This window comes from Oncorhynchus keta, chromosome 7 (assembly GCF_023373465.1).
Source record: "Oncorhynchus keta strain PuntledgeMale-10-30-2019 chromosome 7, Oket_V2, whole genome shotgun sequence".
NCBI lineage: Eukaryota > Metazoa > Chordata > Actinopteri > Salmoniformes > Salmonidae > Oncorhynchus > Oncorhynchus keta.
Window position 1 is genome coordinate 35122079 of NC_068427.1, and position 16400 is coordinate 35138478.

The 16400-nt window shown below is 42.9% G+C and overlaps 1 protein-coding gene across 2 annotated transcripts in view; it reads left to right on the plus strand.

The window, feature by feature from the left end:
• Positions 1 to 16400, plus strand: part of LOC118386330 (unconventional myosin-Ib-like) — a 160359-nt gene that overhangs the window by 21629 nt on the left and 122330 nt on the right. For both annotated transcript variants that reach the window (XM_035774005.1, XM_035774007.2), the window contains exons 2-3: positions 186 to 330; positions 7387 to 7502. In XM_035774005.1, coding sequence (XP_035629898.1) covers positions 205 to 330; positions 7387 to 7502 — 242 coding nt within the window. In that variant the 5' untranslated portion in view covers positions 186 to 204. The remainder of the gene's footprint in view (positions 1 to 185; positions 331 to 7386; positions 7503 to 16400) is intronic.

A 16400-nucleotide genomic window follows, 5' to 3' on the forward strand; every position in this document is an offset into this window, starting at 1 on the left:
TTTGTCTAAAGAAAAATGTGTTCACCTAAACAATAATGACTGAAGTTCTAGAGTTATGCATTGACTAACAGATGATAATGTCATCTGAAGCAACTACATGCTTTTGCTACCAATATTGTAGCCACATCCAAGTTATCTTGTTTCAACGATGTATAATGTATTCAATTTGTTAATTTTCTCTACAGGGGGATTGCTGATTCCAAAATGGAGGTGAAGACGTCACTTCTAGACAACATGATAGGAGTGGGGGACATGGTCCTGCTAGAACCCCTCAACGAAGACTCCTTCATCGAGAACCTGAGGAAACGCTTCGACCACAATGAGATCTACGTAAGTTCTCCCTCGAGTTATAAAATTGTTCTAACACACACACACATGTACTGTTGAATTGACCCGGTTTTGTACATACATGTGTACGTATAGTACATACTGTACCAGCCAAAAGTTTGGACATGCCTACTCATTCAAGGTATTCTTTTCTTTTGACTATTTTTCTACATCAAAACTATGAACTAAAATATGGAATCATGTAGTAACCAAAACATGTTAAACAAATCAAAAATATATTTTAGAATCTTCAAAGTAGCCACCCTTTGTCTTAATGACAGCTTTGCACACCCATGGCTTTCTCTCAACCAGCTTCACCTGGAATGCTTTTCCAACAATCTTGAAGGAGTTCCCACATGTGCTGAGCACTTGTTGGCTGCTTTAACCTTCACTCTGCGGTCCATCTCATCCCAAACCATCTCAGTTGGGTTGAGGTTGGCTGATTGTGGAGGTCAGGTCATCTGATGCAGCACTCCATCACTCTCCTTCTTGGTCAAATAGCCCTTACAATTAAATGTATTTGTCACATGCGCCGAATACAACAGCTTTCACCTTACAGTGAAATGCTTACTTACAAGCTCTTAACCAACAATACAGTTTAAAGAAAATATTTTTTAAAGAATAACAAATAATTAAAAAGCAGCAGTAAATAGTGGGTTGTACCGGCACAGTCAATGTGCGGGGGAACCAGTGTTGAGGTAGTATGTGTAGGTAGAGTTATTAAAGTGACTATGCATAGATAATAACAGAGAGTAGCAGGAGCGTGTGTGTGTGTGTGTGTGTGTGTGTGTGTGTGTGTGTGTGTGTGCGAGGGGGGGACAGCAATGCAAATGGTCTGGTTAGCCATTTGATTAGCTGCTCAGGAGTCTTGTGGCTTGGGGGTAGAAGCTGTACACAGCCTGGAAGTGTGTTGGTCATTGTCCTGTTGAGAAACAAATGATAGTCCCACTAAGCTCAAACCAGTTGGGATGGTTTATCTCTGCAGAATGCCATGGTAGCCATGCTGCTTAAGTGTGTCTTGTATTCTAAATAAATCACTGACAGTTTCACCAGGAAAGCACCATCACACATCAGACCAAAGAACAGATTTCCACCGGTCTCATGTCCATTGCTTGCGCCCAAGCAAGTCTCTTCTTCTTATTGGTGTCCTGTGGTAGGAGTTCTCTTTTGCAGCAATTCAACCATGAAGGCCGGATTCCCACAGTCTCCTCAGAACAGTTGATTTTTGAGATGTCTTGAACTCTGAAGCATTTATTTGGGCTGCAATTTCTGAGGCTAGTAACTCTAATGAACTTATCCTCTGCAGCAGAGGTAACTGTGGGTCTTCCTTTCCTGTGGCGGTCCTCATGAGCGCTATTTTCATCATAGTGCTTGATGGTTTTTGCGATTGCACTTGAAGAAACTTTAAAAGTTCTTAATGTTCCTGATTGACTGACTGGACTGACTTGTCATTTCTCTTTGCTTATTTGAGCTGTTCTTGCCATAATATGGACTTAATCTTTTTCCAAATAGGGCTCCCCTACCCCTACCTTGTCACAACACAACTGGTTTGCTCAAACACATTAAGGAAAGAAATTCCATTAAAGTTCATTCCAAATTTACTTTAAACAAGGCACACCTGGTAATTGAAATGCATTCTAGGTGACTGCCTCATGAAGCTGGTTGTGAGAATGCCAAGAGCGTGCAAAGCTGTCATCGAGGCAAAGGGTGGCTACTTTGAGGAATATAAAATATATTTTGGTTTTTTTGACACCATTTTTGGTTACTACATGATTCCATATGTGTTATTTCATAGTTTTGATGTCTTCACTATTATTCTACAATGTAGAAAATAGTAAAATAAAGAAAAACCCTTGAATGAGTATGTACAGTTGAAGTCGGAGTTTACATACACTTTGGTTGGAGTCATTAAAACTCGTTTTTCAACCACTCCACAAATTTCTTGTTAACAAACTATAGTTTTGGCAAGTCTGTTAGGACATCTACTTTGTTCATGACGCAAGTAATTTTCCCAACACTTGTTTAGACAGATTACTTCACTGTGTCCCAATTCCAGTGGGTCAGAAGTTTACATACACTACGTTAACTGGGGGTGGCAGCATCATGTTGTGGGGGTGCTTTATTGCAGGAGGGACTGGTGCACTTCACAAAATAGATGGCATCATGAGGTAGGGAAATTATATAGATATTTTGAAGCAACATCTCAAGACATCAATCAGGAAGTTAAAGCTTGGTTGCAAATGGGTCTTTCAAATGGACAATGGCCCCAAGAATACTTCCAAAGTTGTGGCAAAATCGCTTAAGGACAACAAAGTCAAGGTATTGGAGTGGCCATCACAAGCCTTGACCTCAATCCTATAGAAAATATGTGGGCAGAACTCAAAAAGCGTGTGTGAGCAAGGAGGCCCACTAACCTGACTCAGTTACACCAGCTCTGTCAGGAGGAATGGGCCAAAAGTCAGCCAACTTATTGTGGGAAGCTTGTGGAAGGCTACCCGTAACGTTTGACCCAAGTTAAACAATTTAAAAGCAATGCTACCAAATACTAATCGAATGCATGTAAACTTCTGACCCATTGGGAATGTGATGAAATAAATAAAAGCTGAAATAAATCACACTACTATTATTCTGAATTTCACATTCTTAAAATAAAGCAGTGACATAAGACAGAGAATCTTTACTAGGATTAAATGTCAGCAATTGAGAAACTGAGTTTACATGCACCTTTGCCAAATACATTTAAACTCTGTGTGTGTTAAATGTACGTGATGCTTGAATGTATGCAAATATTCAAATGTATTTGACAGAGGCTGCGGGGACAAAACCCAGTTAGTCTCAATGCTGTGGTTCAGCTTTATCTTTGTTCCCTCAATTTCACTAAAAGTGTATGCTTACATTTAGCCTAGAGAAACAGACAAGTCGTCTACTTCTGCAGATACATAATTCATTGTTCCTAAACTCACTGCTAGCTATGTGCTTGAACCTATTAATTTTACTCCTTAAACAGTGGCACAGATACAGAAACCTCACCACATAACCATGAGTTTACCAATCAATAAATCACATTACTGAAGAATGTAGATGTCTGAAATGAGGCAGAACATCCAAAGCTCCAGGGAGGACTCTGGAGAGCTGGCTCTGTGGCTGCTTCACTTGACGGGGAGTGAATGATTGGAGCAGACCGGGGTTCAAATACTATTTGAAATGTTTCAAATACTTTGAGCTTTTGCTCCTGCCTGCCTGGAGTGCCAAATGGTCAGGGTTTGCAGTTTTAGGACTATTTTATTGGTCTTGTAAGATCAATCAAGCAAAGACATGATGATGATGATTTCAAATAATTTTATGATTTCAAATTGTATATTTGAACCCGTGTCTGGAATAGAGAGGCTAGATGAGGGCTCAGGGCTCTGGTCCCAGGAACACTGCATCTCTGTGGGTCAGCGTATCCAGAACTCAGCCTCTGATTATTGCTCTGGTTCTCTCCACTACTGACTAGGACAGAGCCAAGCCAGAGCCCAGAGAATGTCGTCACCATACTTAACTGTGATTGGCAGGCTCCCTCGGCTTCATGATATTCTAGTTGAGTTCATACAGCTTCCTGTGGGGATATGTGTTTGACATCATAGCTCTACTCAAATTTCTCTGTCACAAGCTGTAAATTCAGAATGTGTTGTATTGACTCTCAACAAACGAGATGTCAAACTGCACTGAACAAAAATCTTAACGCAACATGTCAAGTGTTGGTTTCACGAGTCTAAATAATATATCCCAGAATTGTTCCATATGCACAACAAGCTTAATTCGCCAAGTTATTTTCAGCAATGGAACAGCTGAGTACGGAGTGGAAACATACAGAGTGGTCAGTCAGTAACATCGAGGTGGGCCTAAAGCATATGGTTGGTCTTAGTCTGTAATAATAACATTTGGGTGTGGCCTTCCTCCATAACTAGTGGCCTAGCCAGGAGTGGTTTAACCTGCCTGACTGGCTGGCCTGCTGCAGCCTACATTTAGCTACTAATCCCTAGCTAGCCCGTCAGGTCAGTGTCCCTTCTTATTATGCTGTCAATTTTCTTTCTTGCTTGGTTTTTTCATCCCTTACCAGTTGTCATGCCAACCCCTAGTGTCACATGACACTCTGCCCACAACATCCCCTCCTTGGATTTGTGTTCCTGGGATTTAGATGGAAGTATCTCATTACTGCAGGAAATATCACATTTTTAACCATTTCAAGCCTGATTTTGCCCATGATCCCTTCTGATGTCATCCATCTGTTTTGATGAGTCAAGCCAAACAGACACATTTTTTAATGTAAATTTAGGCATGACATTTCCTCTGACTACACACATTCCCTTGAAAAGGTCTTGCCTTGTTATATATTAGATCTAATTAGACTGTTAGACTGTCTGGATTATGATGCTTAGCTTGGAACGGGAAAGTATTTTATTTTCCTCTTTGAACTTGTAATTACCAAGTTCTGCAAGGAGACTTTGTAATTGTTTCTGTAATTAACTCATCACTGCCTGACTTTCATCCTGAACTTGCTAGAGCTAGCTTTGAAATTGCCCCTTTGTTTTGTATGGGAGGCGGGAGATCACCACTGCACACTCTTGTATGGGACTAACAGTCATATTCATTATCATCTGATTACTAGTATTGTTGGTCATACTTTGACTCTGGCTTTCAGTTAATAAGATCAATGGCCAGAGATCTTCCTGTTGAGACTAAAAAGGCCTTTGGCTGCCTCCTTATCATTGCCTTAACGTCTCTGTACACATCTGATGGCCGTCTAACAGAGACCCTAGTGTTTTTATTTTGCACACTCGATTTGTCTTTGTCTGTCCTCGCCTCGGCTTCTCCACGCAGTTGATTATGCCTCCCATGTACTTTTTGGCTGTAGGATGTGGTCTGACATGGAGAAGGTCTGGTTCTTCTGATTGTGTTATTTAACTTCCATTATAACAGAGAAGGGAAGAGGACCAGGAGTTGTTCAGAACCAACTGAAATTGCAGTGTGGTCAATGTAATGTTTTCAGTTTGACTGACTACGTGGTGCTCTTTCAGAAAGAACTAACTTTCGTCACCCACACACTGCATGCAGTAAGACATGGAGCTCAGAAAATGTCAAATATGAAGTAGTTATGTATCATTCTTAACATTCTGAGCAGTAATTGAGCAGTAATTGCAAAGTGCATAAGTTCATGTTTTTCTGAATGTGAATTGAAAGGAAATAAGATTTACTGTACATAGAGAATGCTCTAATGCTGTATTTAGACCAGGGAAGTAAAAACCTTCATGCCAGTCGGCAAGGACAACAAAGCAAGAAAGACTGTAACGACCAAAGCAATCCAGCACGATGGTATGTTGCTATGGTGATTTCACTTAACAAACAAAATCCGAACATCCGGTAGAAAACAATGCAATGGCAAAAGTTTAAATATTTGAACTCTGGCGGCAAGTTCTGTCTACCGTGGCCACTAACGGCATTCACCGCCAGCCTCGACGGCATTTACCGTTGTGCTCTCTTTGAAAGTGATGACATCCGGTATGCCATCTACCTCAAACCATGTAAACACAGCACAAGAGATTGCGCCGGCTATGCTAATGTTGCCAAGCTTACCAATTTTTCCTTCCGACTAAATCTTAGTTCCAATTCCTTGAATTCAGTGTCTGATATCAGCCATCACTATTGGTGAAGAAGTCTCAGAACGACTACCCCCTCTCCTTGAAGCCACGGAAGTTCAAGACCGACCACAGTACTACAGGCATTGTTAACAGAAAACAGGATCCCCCCCATTATAGTGAATGGAAAAATTGCCATCTTCGTGGAAATAAAACGTAATCACAGTACCAATAATTTCTTCTTATAGCCTTGTTATTGCTTTTTTAGCAAATTATTTTTCTTAACTCTGCATTGTTTGGAATGGGCTCGTAAGTAAGTGTTTCACAGTCAAGTCTACACCTGTTGTATTCTGTTCATGTGACCAAGAATTTGATTTGACGAATGTCATTGAACTGATTTTATTTTAAAATCACACAAAAAGTTATAAGCATAATTAAGTTGCTAATGGCATCCTGCAGTACCCTGGTCGGCCTTCAACTTGAGATACTCAATGAGGGGGCAGCGCTTACCTAGCCTGCAAAGTCACTTCCTGGAGTAGTTAAAACTGCTATATTATGTCTCCATGAGACACCATCTTAACAGACTTTATATGGTTTCAATGCGCTGTTGAGTCTACACATAGGAATGAATAGTGTCGTGACCGATTGCTTTGTCCATTCATATATACAGTCATTTCCCCCACCACCCTCTGACCCTACATTCCTCCATCTACCAGACACCTCTGTGGCAACTTAACCTTTTGTTGCCCATCCACTGCTCAAAGCGTTGTTCTCCTACCACCGCATCCCAGGATTCCACACATATTTCCTTAGCTTTTATGTCTCTTGTCTCTGTGCTTCTTCCACTCCGGTTTCAGCATGCCTAATTAAACGCAACATGATGGAATTCCCAGCTGGGAAGAGCTGAGGGAGGCAGAAATGAAACTCCTTTCACCTCAGTGCTTCCCTGAGAGCAGATCTGGGCATGTTATCACTTTCAGACACCACAGCAGTATGCCCTACCTGAGATTCAAACTCTCTGAACACTACTCTATCTCCTACACCACTTTAGGCATCGAGCTAAACACCCTGAGAGCAATCAACTCTTGTTCTTTCTCACTCTTACACTTTGAAGTCCCTCTCGTCTCTCCCTCTCGTCTCTCCCTCTCGTCTCTCCCTCTCGTCTCTCCCTCTCGTCTCTCCCTCTCGTCTCTCCCTCTCGTCTCTCCCTCTCCTTCGCTCTTTCTCTCTCTCTCAACCCCCTGAAACACAGGGGTTGTGGTGATATCTATTTTCACAAATGTCTAAACACTACTATTTACTGCATATCCCTGATGCCTTGTTTTCTCTCTCTTGTCTCAACCCCCAGAAACACAGGGGTTATGGTGATCTCTATTGTCACAAATGTGTTAACACTACTACTTACTGCATATCCCTGATGTCTTGTTTTCTCTGTCTGCAGACATACATCGGCAGTGTGGTGATCTCCATGAACCCCTACAGGTCTCTGTCTATCTTCACACCAGAGAAGGTGGAGGAGTATCGCAACAGGAACTTCTACGAGCTCAGCCCACACATGTGAGTCCCTGGCCTAGGTCCTTCTTCCACCCGGTCTTTGTTAAGAGCCGTCTACCTCCACCCCACTGCTGGCATGTTGTTGTGTAGGTTGCATCTTTTTGTCAAAGTTGAGGCCACAAGCAACAAAGGCCCCCTGTTGTTTTATAAAGACTTGATGTTTCAGGCAAAATGTCAAACACACAAGTGAACAGCATTGTTTGGTGCACACCATCAGAAATATTTGAGCCCAACAGAAACAATCCACATGTCGGACAGTAGGTTGGTGGAGAGGGTTTGGTTTTGCCTCAGTTTACTGTTCAGTTTACTGTTCCCTTTGTGATTTCCATGGACCAGTATGGTTGAACAACTACAGTTCAACCAAATTAACCAGTAATGAGATGGAGGACATGCTGTGCTGCAGACCTACACACTAGCCCTTATTTTGGCATACAGGCAGTTGGTTAGTGGGGGGCTGCGCCTCAGACCCCGTGTTGTGCCACACTCCAGCGGGTGGCTGTCTGTCCCTCCACAGTGCTGCCAGAACCAGCCCATAGGCCCTGCTACTCAGCCACAGTAAATCAAAGGACTGCATTTGTCAATTATCTTGCCTGCCTGCTGTCTCCCTGGGCTGCAGCAGACACTCTATGGCTCTCTAAGGGAGAGGGGGGCGAGAGAGAGGCCCTTTAGCTGTCCCAGAAATGACCGGCTTCTCACAGACAAACAAAGGAAAGGGTATTTTATTTACACAAGCACTTACACTCCAAAGAGCCTGCTACTCTTCCAGAACCCCCTTTTTCTCTTCTTTCTCTCCAAATGCAGTAACTCTTTGACCGCAGATGTGTCCAGCTGTTTGCTTTTGGTAAGCTCCTTACTGGATGTTTTCCACTCTTGTCTCCAGACCCTATAGCTGTTCTGTTTACGGTCTTTCTCTTGCCTGCAGTTTCTCTTCCACCAGCGTCAGTCTTGTTTAAAAGAAGTGCTCCAGTTAGCAAATACAGTATTCCGACCACTTAAGCTTTCCCATATTTTGTTACGTTAGTCTTATGCTAAAATTGATTCAATCGTTTTTTTCCATCATCAATCTATGCACAATACCCCATAATGACAAAGCAACAATAGGTTTCTAGACATTTTTTGCAGATCTATTACAAATACAGGCACACCTGTATTTGCCAAGTTTCTCCCATTTGTTCTATGCAGATCCTCTCAAGCTCTGTCAGGCTGGATGGGGAGCTTCGAGGCACAGCTAGTCTCAGGTCTCTCCAGTGATGTTCGATCGGGTTCAAGTCCTGAGCGCTCTAGCAGGGCCACTCAAGGACATTCAGAGACTTGTCCTGAAGCCACTCCTGCAAAGTCTTTGCTGTGTGCTTAGGGTCGTTGTCCTGTTGGAAGGTGACCCTTCACCCCAGTCTGAAGTCCTGAGCGCTCTGGACTAGGTTTCCATCAAGGACCTCTGTACTCTGCTCTGCTCATCTTTCCCTCGATCCTGACTAGTCTCGCAGTCCCTGCCGCTGAAAAACATACCCACAGCATGATGATGCTGCCACCACCATGTTTCACCCTGGGGATGCTGCCAGGTTTCCTCCAGATGTGACGCTTGGCATTCAGGCCAAAGAGTTTAATCTTGGTTTCACCAGACCAGAGACTCTTGCTTCTCATCGTCTGAGTCCTTTAGGTGCCTTTTGGTAAACTCCAAGCAGGCTGTCATGTGCCTTTTACTGAGGAGTGGCTTCCATCTGGCCACTCTACCAAAAAGCCCAGATTTGGTTCTTGGTCTCCACCCTGACCAAGGCCCACCCCCTCATTGCACAGTTTGGCTGGGCGGCCAGCTCTAGGAAGAGTCTTGATGGTTCCAAATTTCTTCGATTTAACAATGATGTAAGCTACTGTTCTTGCTCAAAGCTGCAAAACATTTTTGGTACCCTTCCCCAGATCTGTGCCTCGACACAATCCTGTCACTGAGCTCCACTGACCTCATGGCTTGGTTTTTGATCTGACATAGACAACCTTTCAAACGTTTGGGGTCACTTTGAAATGTCCTTGTTCTTTAAAGAAAAGGACATTTACATTTATTTTTATTTTTAAATTGAACCTTTATTTATCTAGACAAGTCAGTAAACCTTTTCCGCTCAAGGAACCCCTTGACAACATTCCGCTGATTTAAAAAAAAATATATTTTTAGAAATATGTAACTTTCACACATTAACAAGTCCAATACAGCAAATAAAAGATGAATATCTTTATCTACCTATTGTGTCCGATTTTCAAAAATGCTTTACAGCGAAAGCACAACATATGATTATGTTAGGTCATAGCCAAGTAAAAAAAATGGACATTTTTCCAGCCAAAGATAGGAGAAATATAGATATAATTAATCACTAACCTTTGATCTTCATCAGATGACACTCATAGGACATCATGTTACACAATACATGTATCTTTTGTTCGATAATGTGCATATTTATATCCAAAAATCTCAGTTTACATTGGCGCGTTATGTGCAGTAATGTTTTGATTCCAAAACATTTGGTGATTTTACAGAAATACTCATTATAAACATTGATAAAAGATACAACTGTTATTCACAGAATTAAAGATATACTTCTCCTTAATGCAACCGCTGTATCAGATTCCAAAAAAACTTTCCGGAAAAAGTTTCCTGACAGTGCTTAATGTTTCTCATATCACTTGCTAGTCAGACTTAGTTTGTAGGCATGTTCAAAGTCCAGAGTTATAACATGGCAGGAAAAGTCAGTGGCTATAAACACACATCTAAACTATTGAGCTCAGAGGAATAGATGGGGTATAGCTCAACATAGATACAAACCATTGTTCTCCTAGAATGTGTCCCAAATGGCACCCTATTCCCTACATATAATGCACTACTTTTGACCAAAGGCTCTGATCAAAAGTAGTGAACTATGTAGGGAGTTGGGTGCCGTTTAGGGAACAGCCACTAGTTAGGCTGAAACCAAACAGATTAATCCCTTTATTGGGGCGGTTTCTCTGAATGGTCCAGAAGTGGTTGTCTGTCATGGCCCAAACTAAACGCTTCATACATTGATCTTAATCCTCCTGTCCCTGTCAGACCATCTGGACCGGTCATTCAGTCTTTGTTTTGTTGACTAACCACCTGCTCTGTGTAACGTGAGACCACCGAGTCCACTGCCACACGTCAAACCTGTCGGTCACTCCATTTCACAACGACTGAAATCTGAGGAAATGCCATAGTCAGGGTTGAAAATAGCTGGAAAAGTCGGTCACTATATACATCTGTTTTTCAGATTCTGTATGACACTTGTTACCTGCCCTGAATGATTTAAGGTATTGATAATACACAAGTTGGCTTCACTATTATTATCAATGACTTGTAGTATGAACATCTGTAGGAAATCCACACTGCTACCCTAGTTTATAGAAAGACCCTAATGCAGTCAAAGAAAGATGTATGTGATCAACAGGCTTGTTTTTAATGAAGTGAACATCAATTCCCTAAGGTAGATGTTAATGTTTGGTAGGGAAACTCATTTGAATAGAACATTAACGTGTCTTTGCCTTAGCCAAGCTGGTATACAGAGCAGACATGCATCACTACAGGCAAGGAGGCTTGAGTTATCTATCTTTATAACTTTGCGCTACAGTGTCTTCAAAGTATTCATGCCCCTTGAATTATTCCACATTTTGTTACAGCCTGAATTCTAAAAGGATTAAAAAAAACATGGTTATCTCACCCATCTACACACAATACCCCATAATGACAAAGTGAAAACATTGTTTGTAAATGTTATAAAGAAATGCAGATCTCATTTACATAAGTATGTGAAACAGCTAGCTAGTTAGCGGCGGTGCGCGCTAAATAGCGTTTCAATCGGTGACGTCACTTGCTCTGAGACCTTGAAGTAGTGCTTCCCCTTGCTTTGCAAGGGCCGTGGCTTTTGTGGAGCGATGGGTAACGATGCTTCATGGGTGACTGTTGTGTGCAGAGGGTCCCTGGTTCGCGCCCGGGTATGGGCGAGGGGATGGTCTAAAGTTATACTGTTACATATGCACACCCCTGAGTTAATACTTTTGTAGAAGCACCTTTGGTGGCGATTTCAGCTTTGAGTCATCTTGGGTGTATTAGTTTTGCACATCTGGATTTGGGGATATTCTTCTTCGTAGATGTTATTAAGTTAGATACGGAGCGGTGGTGAACAGCAATATTCAAGTCTTTCCACAGATTTTCAATGTGATTCAAGTCTGGGCTTTGGTTGTGCCACTCAAGGACTTTCACATTCTTATTCTGAAACCATGTTAGTGATGCTTTGGCTGTATGTTTGGGTCTGGAATGGAATGGAATTCTTTGCCCCACTTTAACATGCTGACCACACCGCCTGCTTCAAAATAAATATATACATATTATTCAATCATTGCATCCACACAACTAATGCGCATCTGCATAGCCAGGCGCTAAAGTAGATCTTGGTTCTATGCAAATCCCGCTTCTCCCATCTCATTGGTTTTCAGGAGCATATACCCACATGGGTGATTGAAAGCTGAACTGATGTCCACACTCCAGTCCAGTTGGTGGTGGTAATGCACCTTCAAGTTGCTTTGCCAACCGCCATATAAAGTCCAAAGAAGAAGCCTGATGAAGGAGAGACTACTAGAAACAAACTCTGTTTACCATTTTATCCATGGATTAATTGTCGGAGTAGAAGAACATATGCATTATAGGTAAAATAACAACCTAATGTTTATATCCCAGGACAAATTAGCTAGCAACAGCAAGCTAGCAAGCTAAACATATAATGCTTTTCGACCTGTCCCCAAATGAATATAGTTTGTTCAGAGTCCGTTTTGATATTTCAAACTGCGTGTCTTGATCGTAAAGTAATTTTGCTCAGGAGTGGCTTCCATCTGGTCACTGTCTGGTAAAGCCCAGGTTGGTGAAGTGCTGTAGAGACTGTTGTCCTTCTGGCAGGTTCTCATTTTAGCCAAGGAACTCTGTAGTTCTGTCAGATTAGTCATTGGGTTCATGGTCACCTCCCTGACCAAAGTCCTTCTTGTCCGATTGCTCCATTTGGTTGGCTGGCCAGCTCCAGAACACTCTAGAAATAGTTTTATTTAATTCTATTTAATACATTTTGAATTCAAATTGTATCACAGGGTTTCCTAAACTCGGCACTTGGGACCAGAGTTTGAGAAACGCTGCTGTAACACAACAAAATGTGGAACAAATTGTATGAATACTTTCTAAAGGCACTTTATGTAATAGAAACCTACTCTAGACCAGGTGTATTCAACTGGACCCTACGAGGTCCGGAGCCTGGTGGTTTTATGTTCTACCTGATGATGAATTGCATCCACCTGGTGTCCCAGGCCTAAATCAGTCCCCGATTACAGGGTAACAATGAAAACAATGCAGTGGAACTGGTATCGAGGTCCAAAGTTGAGTTTGAGGGCTCTAGATGGACTATTGCTGTTGATACTGGATGAGGAATGCCACATAATATTTAGTGCTGGACTGGGCCTGTATTCTTACGAGTAGGAGTGCTGATCTAGGATCAGTGTTGCCTTTGGATCACAGTAACATATGAACAGGGGAACCTGATCCTAGATCAGCACTCCTACTCTGAGATGCCTTATGAGTGCGGGCTCAGGAGTACCTAGGCCAGTATTTGGGATGGTGTTGATTTGAATCTTCAGCCATTTCCCTCGATTACCATTATCAGATCTACAAGTCACAAAAGACAACAGTGGGCTATGACTAACTGGGGAGTTGAATCTGCTCGACAGGAAAGGCAGTATGTATTACTACAGCTTGTGGACAATGTGGTAGAGTTATTGGCTGGTTAGATTCAAGGGGAATGAGCTGCTCCTCTACCTCTACCAACCTGTTCTTTCAAAAGTCGACCATGCAGTAAAACAACAAGATGAAATGAAATGAAATAAACATTTACTTGGCTTAACAAGATCCCCACACATGAAGCTCTGCTCAGCCATGTGGTCCTTTACTCCGTGACCCAAAATAACACATGCACACACAATTTTCATGCAAACCTGAAAGGATCAAGAGTGAAATAAAAAGAGTATCTAAGTGTTCCAATGGTTTGCACTAGGCACATCATCCTGATGTTGGCCTGTAGTTGTGATTTATATGAATGATAAGAAGCCATTAGTTAATTCATCAATGCATGGTTTGATCCTACTGTCTACAATCTACAATGTCTACAATGATTCTGATTTAAGGGCTGGACAAAATATGTCATTGTATTTTATGTTTTTGGAATAATGCAAGTTCTACATTTGGCTTTGTAGTGTGTAACCCTAGGGTGGCACCACATACATTCTAAGTGATTTCAATGGGTCGCTCTCTGTTTTGATTTGTTTTGTACTGTTTAAATAAACTTCAACCAAAAAAAAACATTCTGCATTTTTATCAATTTCTGCATTTCCTGCACTCATTTGAGATCATTTCCACACTGCCACATGGGCTGCACGATATGGGCCCAAAAAAATCGAGGCTTTATTTTTAACCAAATTTTGGAATTTGACTTGAGATTTTAAATTAAAACACGTGAGTGAACGATTGGAATCATGGAAAATTAATTATTTATTCTAATTCGATAGCAGTAATAGTGGGCACAAACACAATAGTGTTTTGACATGACAATGAAAAATGGCAAGGAGGGGTTATTGTGACAGGGAAGGAACTAAAGTATTGGTCAGTGTTTCCTAGGGGACCCTATAATCTTTGGTTACATGAAATGTTTTCTCTTAGCTGCTTCATGTAGCTAACAGTCATGCTTCACCTATTCCTCTTTTGATTTAGAAGATGGTGTTGCACAAACATGTAGATTTACGCCTACACCATCACTGGTATCAGGCTGGATAGCTGCGTTTGCGCTGATTCAGTACATTTATTAGCTAGCCAGATGTAAGAAACACAATCTAATAGTGCAATTATAGAAAGCTTGTGAATTTATATTTAGAAGCAAAGTGGAAACCGCATCGTACTCATCAACATCGTTGCGTTCAGCCTGCATGGTCAATGCAGCACATGCAAGTGTCTCGTGGCCGAGCAACAACATGCACTCAATGAGTGATAATAAAAATCACATTTAAGAAACCACATTTAAGAAACCAAACATTCAAATACTATTAAGACTACAGGCCTCCTCAAGCTTCACGTACAGGAGCCGTCCCCAGCGGTGTGGCCTGAGGTTCAACAGGCTGTGAGGTGCTGATGACCAGGGTGGGCCATCCTAGTGGGAGGTGGTAGGCCATCGCTGGTGTAGACACACCTTTTTTTAGTTTGATGACCAGTCCAAGGAGGGTAAAAGTGGATGAAGTTACAGGCACTTTAGTCTCCTTCACTGCACACAGTGTCTTGGGATTCTGAGGTGGTTCGATGATGCAGATTCTTTTATGGAGTTCAGAACGTAATTTTTGTTCATGCCTGTTTTGAATGGAATGCTTTTGAGAACCGTAATCTGTTCTAGCTCAGTTTGGCTCAGAAGTAAGCGTTTTCCAACCATGGTGGGTGGGTTATTATTCTATCTTAGTTTTCATATAATACACAAGATTAGGCAGTAAAGCTTGACTGCTTCACCAGTCATTACGGAACGCCATGAAGTTATACTGAGGCTTCAGTCCATTATTAGAGCCTGGCTCGCTGCATGTTTGCTGCTGTGGTTTCTAGAGAAAAGCCAAGCCCATCACTGCTTTGCTTTGAGGAAAAACTGTCTGCATATCAGTCAGAAGTTTGTTGGACGAATTTAGCACTGTTACACGGTTAAATTAGATGCGGAATGCTAAGCATTATCATATGGCGTAACAGTCCCTATGAGGGAGTGAGCAGTCCCTATGAGGGAGTGAGCAGTCCCTATGAGGGAGTGAGCAGTCCCTATGAGGGAGTGAGCAGTCCCTATGAGGGAGTGGGCAGTACAGCCTCTAGTCTTGGGTATGACGCTACAAGCTGGGTACACCTGCATTTGGGGAGTATTTCATTCTTCTCTCCAGCTCGCTCTTCTCTCCAGCTCGCTCGCTCTCTCTCTCCTTGCTCACTCTCTCTCTCCTTGCTCGCTCTCTCTCTCCTTGCTCGCTCTCTCTCTCCTTGCTCGCTCTCTCTCTCCTTGCTCGCTCTCTCTCTCCTTGCTCGCTCTCTCTCTCCTTGCTCGCTCTCTCTCTCCTTGCTCGCTCTCTCTCTCCTTGCTCGCTCTCTCTCTCCTTGCTCGCTCGCTCTCTCCTTGCTCGCTCGCTCTCTCTTTCTCGCTCGCTCTCTCTTTCTCGCTCGCTCTCTCTTTCTCGCTCGCTCTCTCTTTCTCGCTCGCTCTCTCTTTCTCGCTCGCTCTCTCTTTCTCGCTCGCTCTCTCTTTCTCGCTCGCTCTCTCTTTCTCGCTCGCTCTCTCTTGCTCCTCGCTCTCTCTTTTTCGCTCGCTCTCTCTTGCTCGCTCGCTCTCTCTTGCTCGCTCGCTCTCTCTTGCTCGCTCGCTCTCTCTTTGCTCGCTCGCTCTCTCTTGCTCGCTCGCTCGCTCTCTCTTGCTCGCTCGCTCGCTCTCTCTTGCTCGCTCGCTCGCTCTCTCTTGCTCGCGCTCGCTCTCTCTTGCTCGCTCGCTCGCTCTCTCTTGCTCGCTCGCTCGCTCTCTCTTGCTCGCTCGCTCGCTCTCTCTTGCTCATTTCAAACTCTCTCTTGCTCGCTCGCTCGCTCTCTCTTGCTCGCTCGCTCGCTCTCTCTTGCTTTCGCTCGCTCGCTCTCTCTTGCTCGCTCGCTCGCTCTCTCTTGCTCGCTCGCTCTCTCTTGCTCGCTCGGCTCGCTCGCTCGCTCGCTCTCTCTTGCTCGCTCGCTCTCTCTTGCTCGCTCGCTCGCTCTCGCTCGCTCGCTCGCTCTCTCTTGCTCTCTCTCTTGCTCTCTCTCTTGCTCTCTCTCTTGCTCTC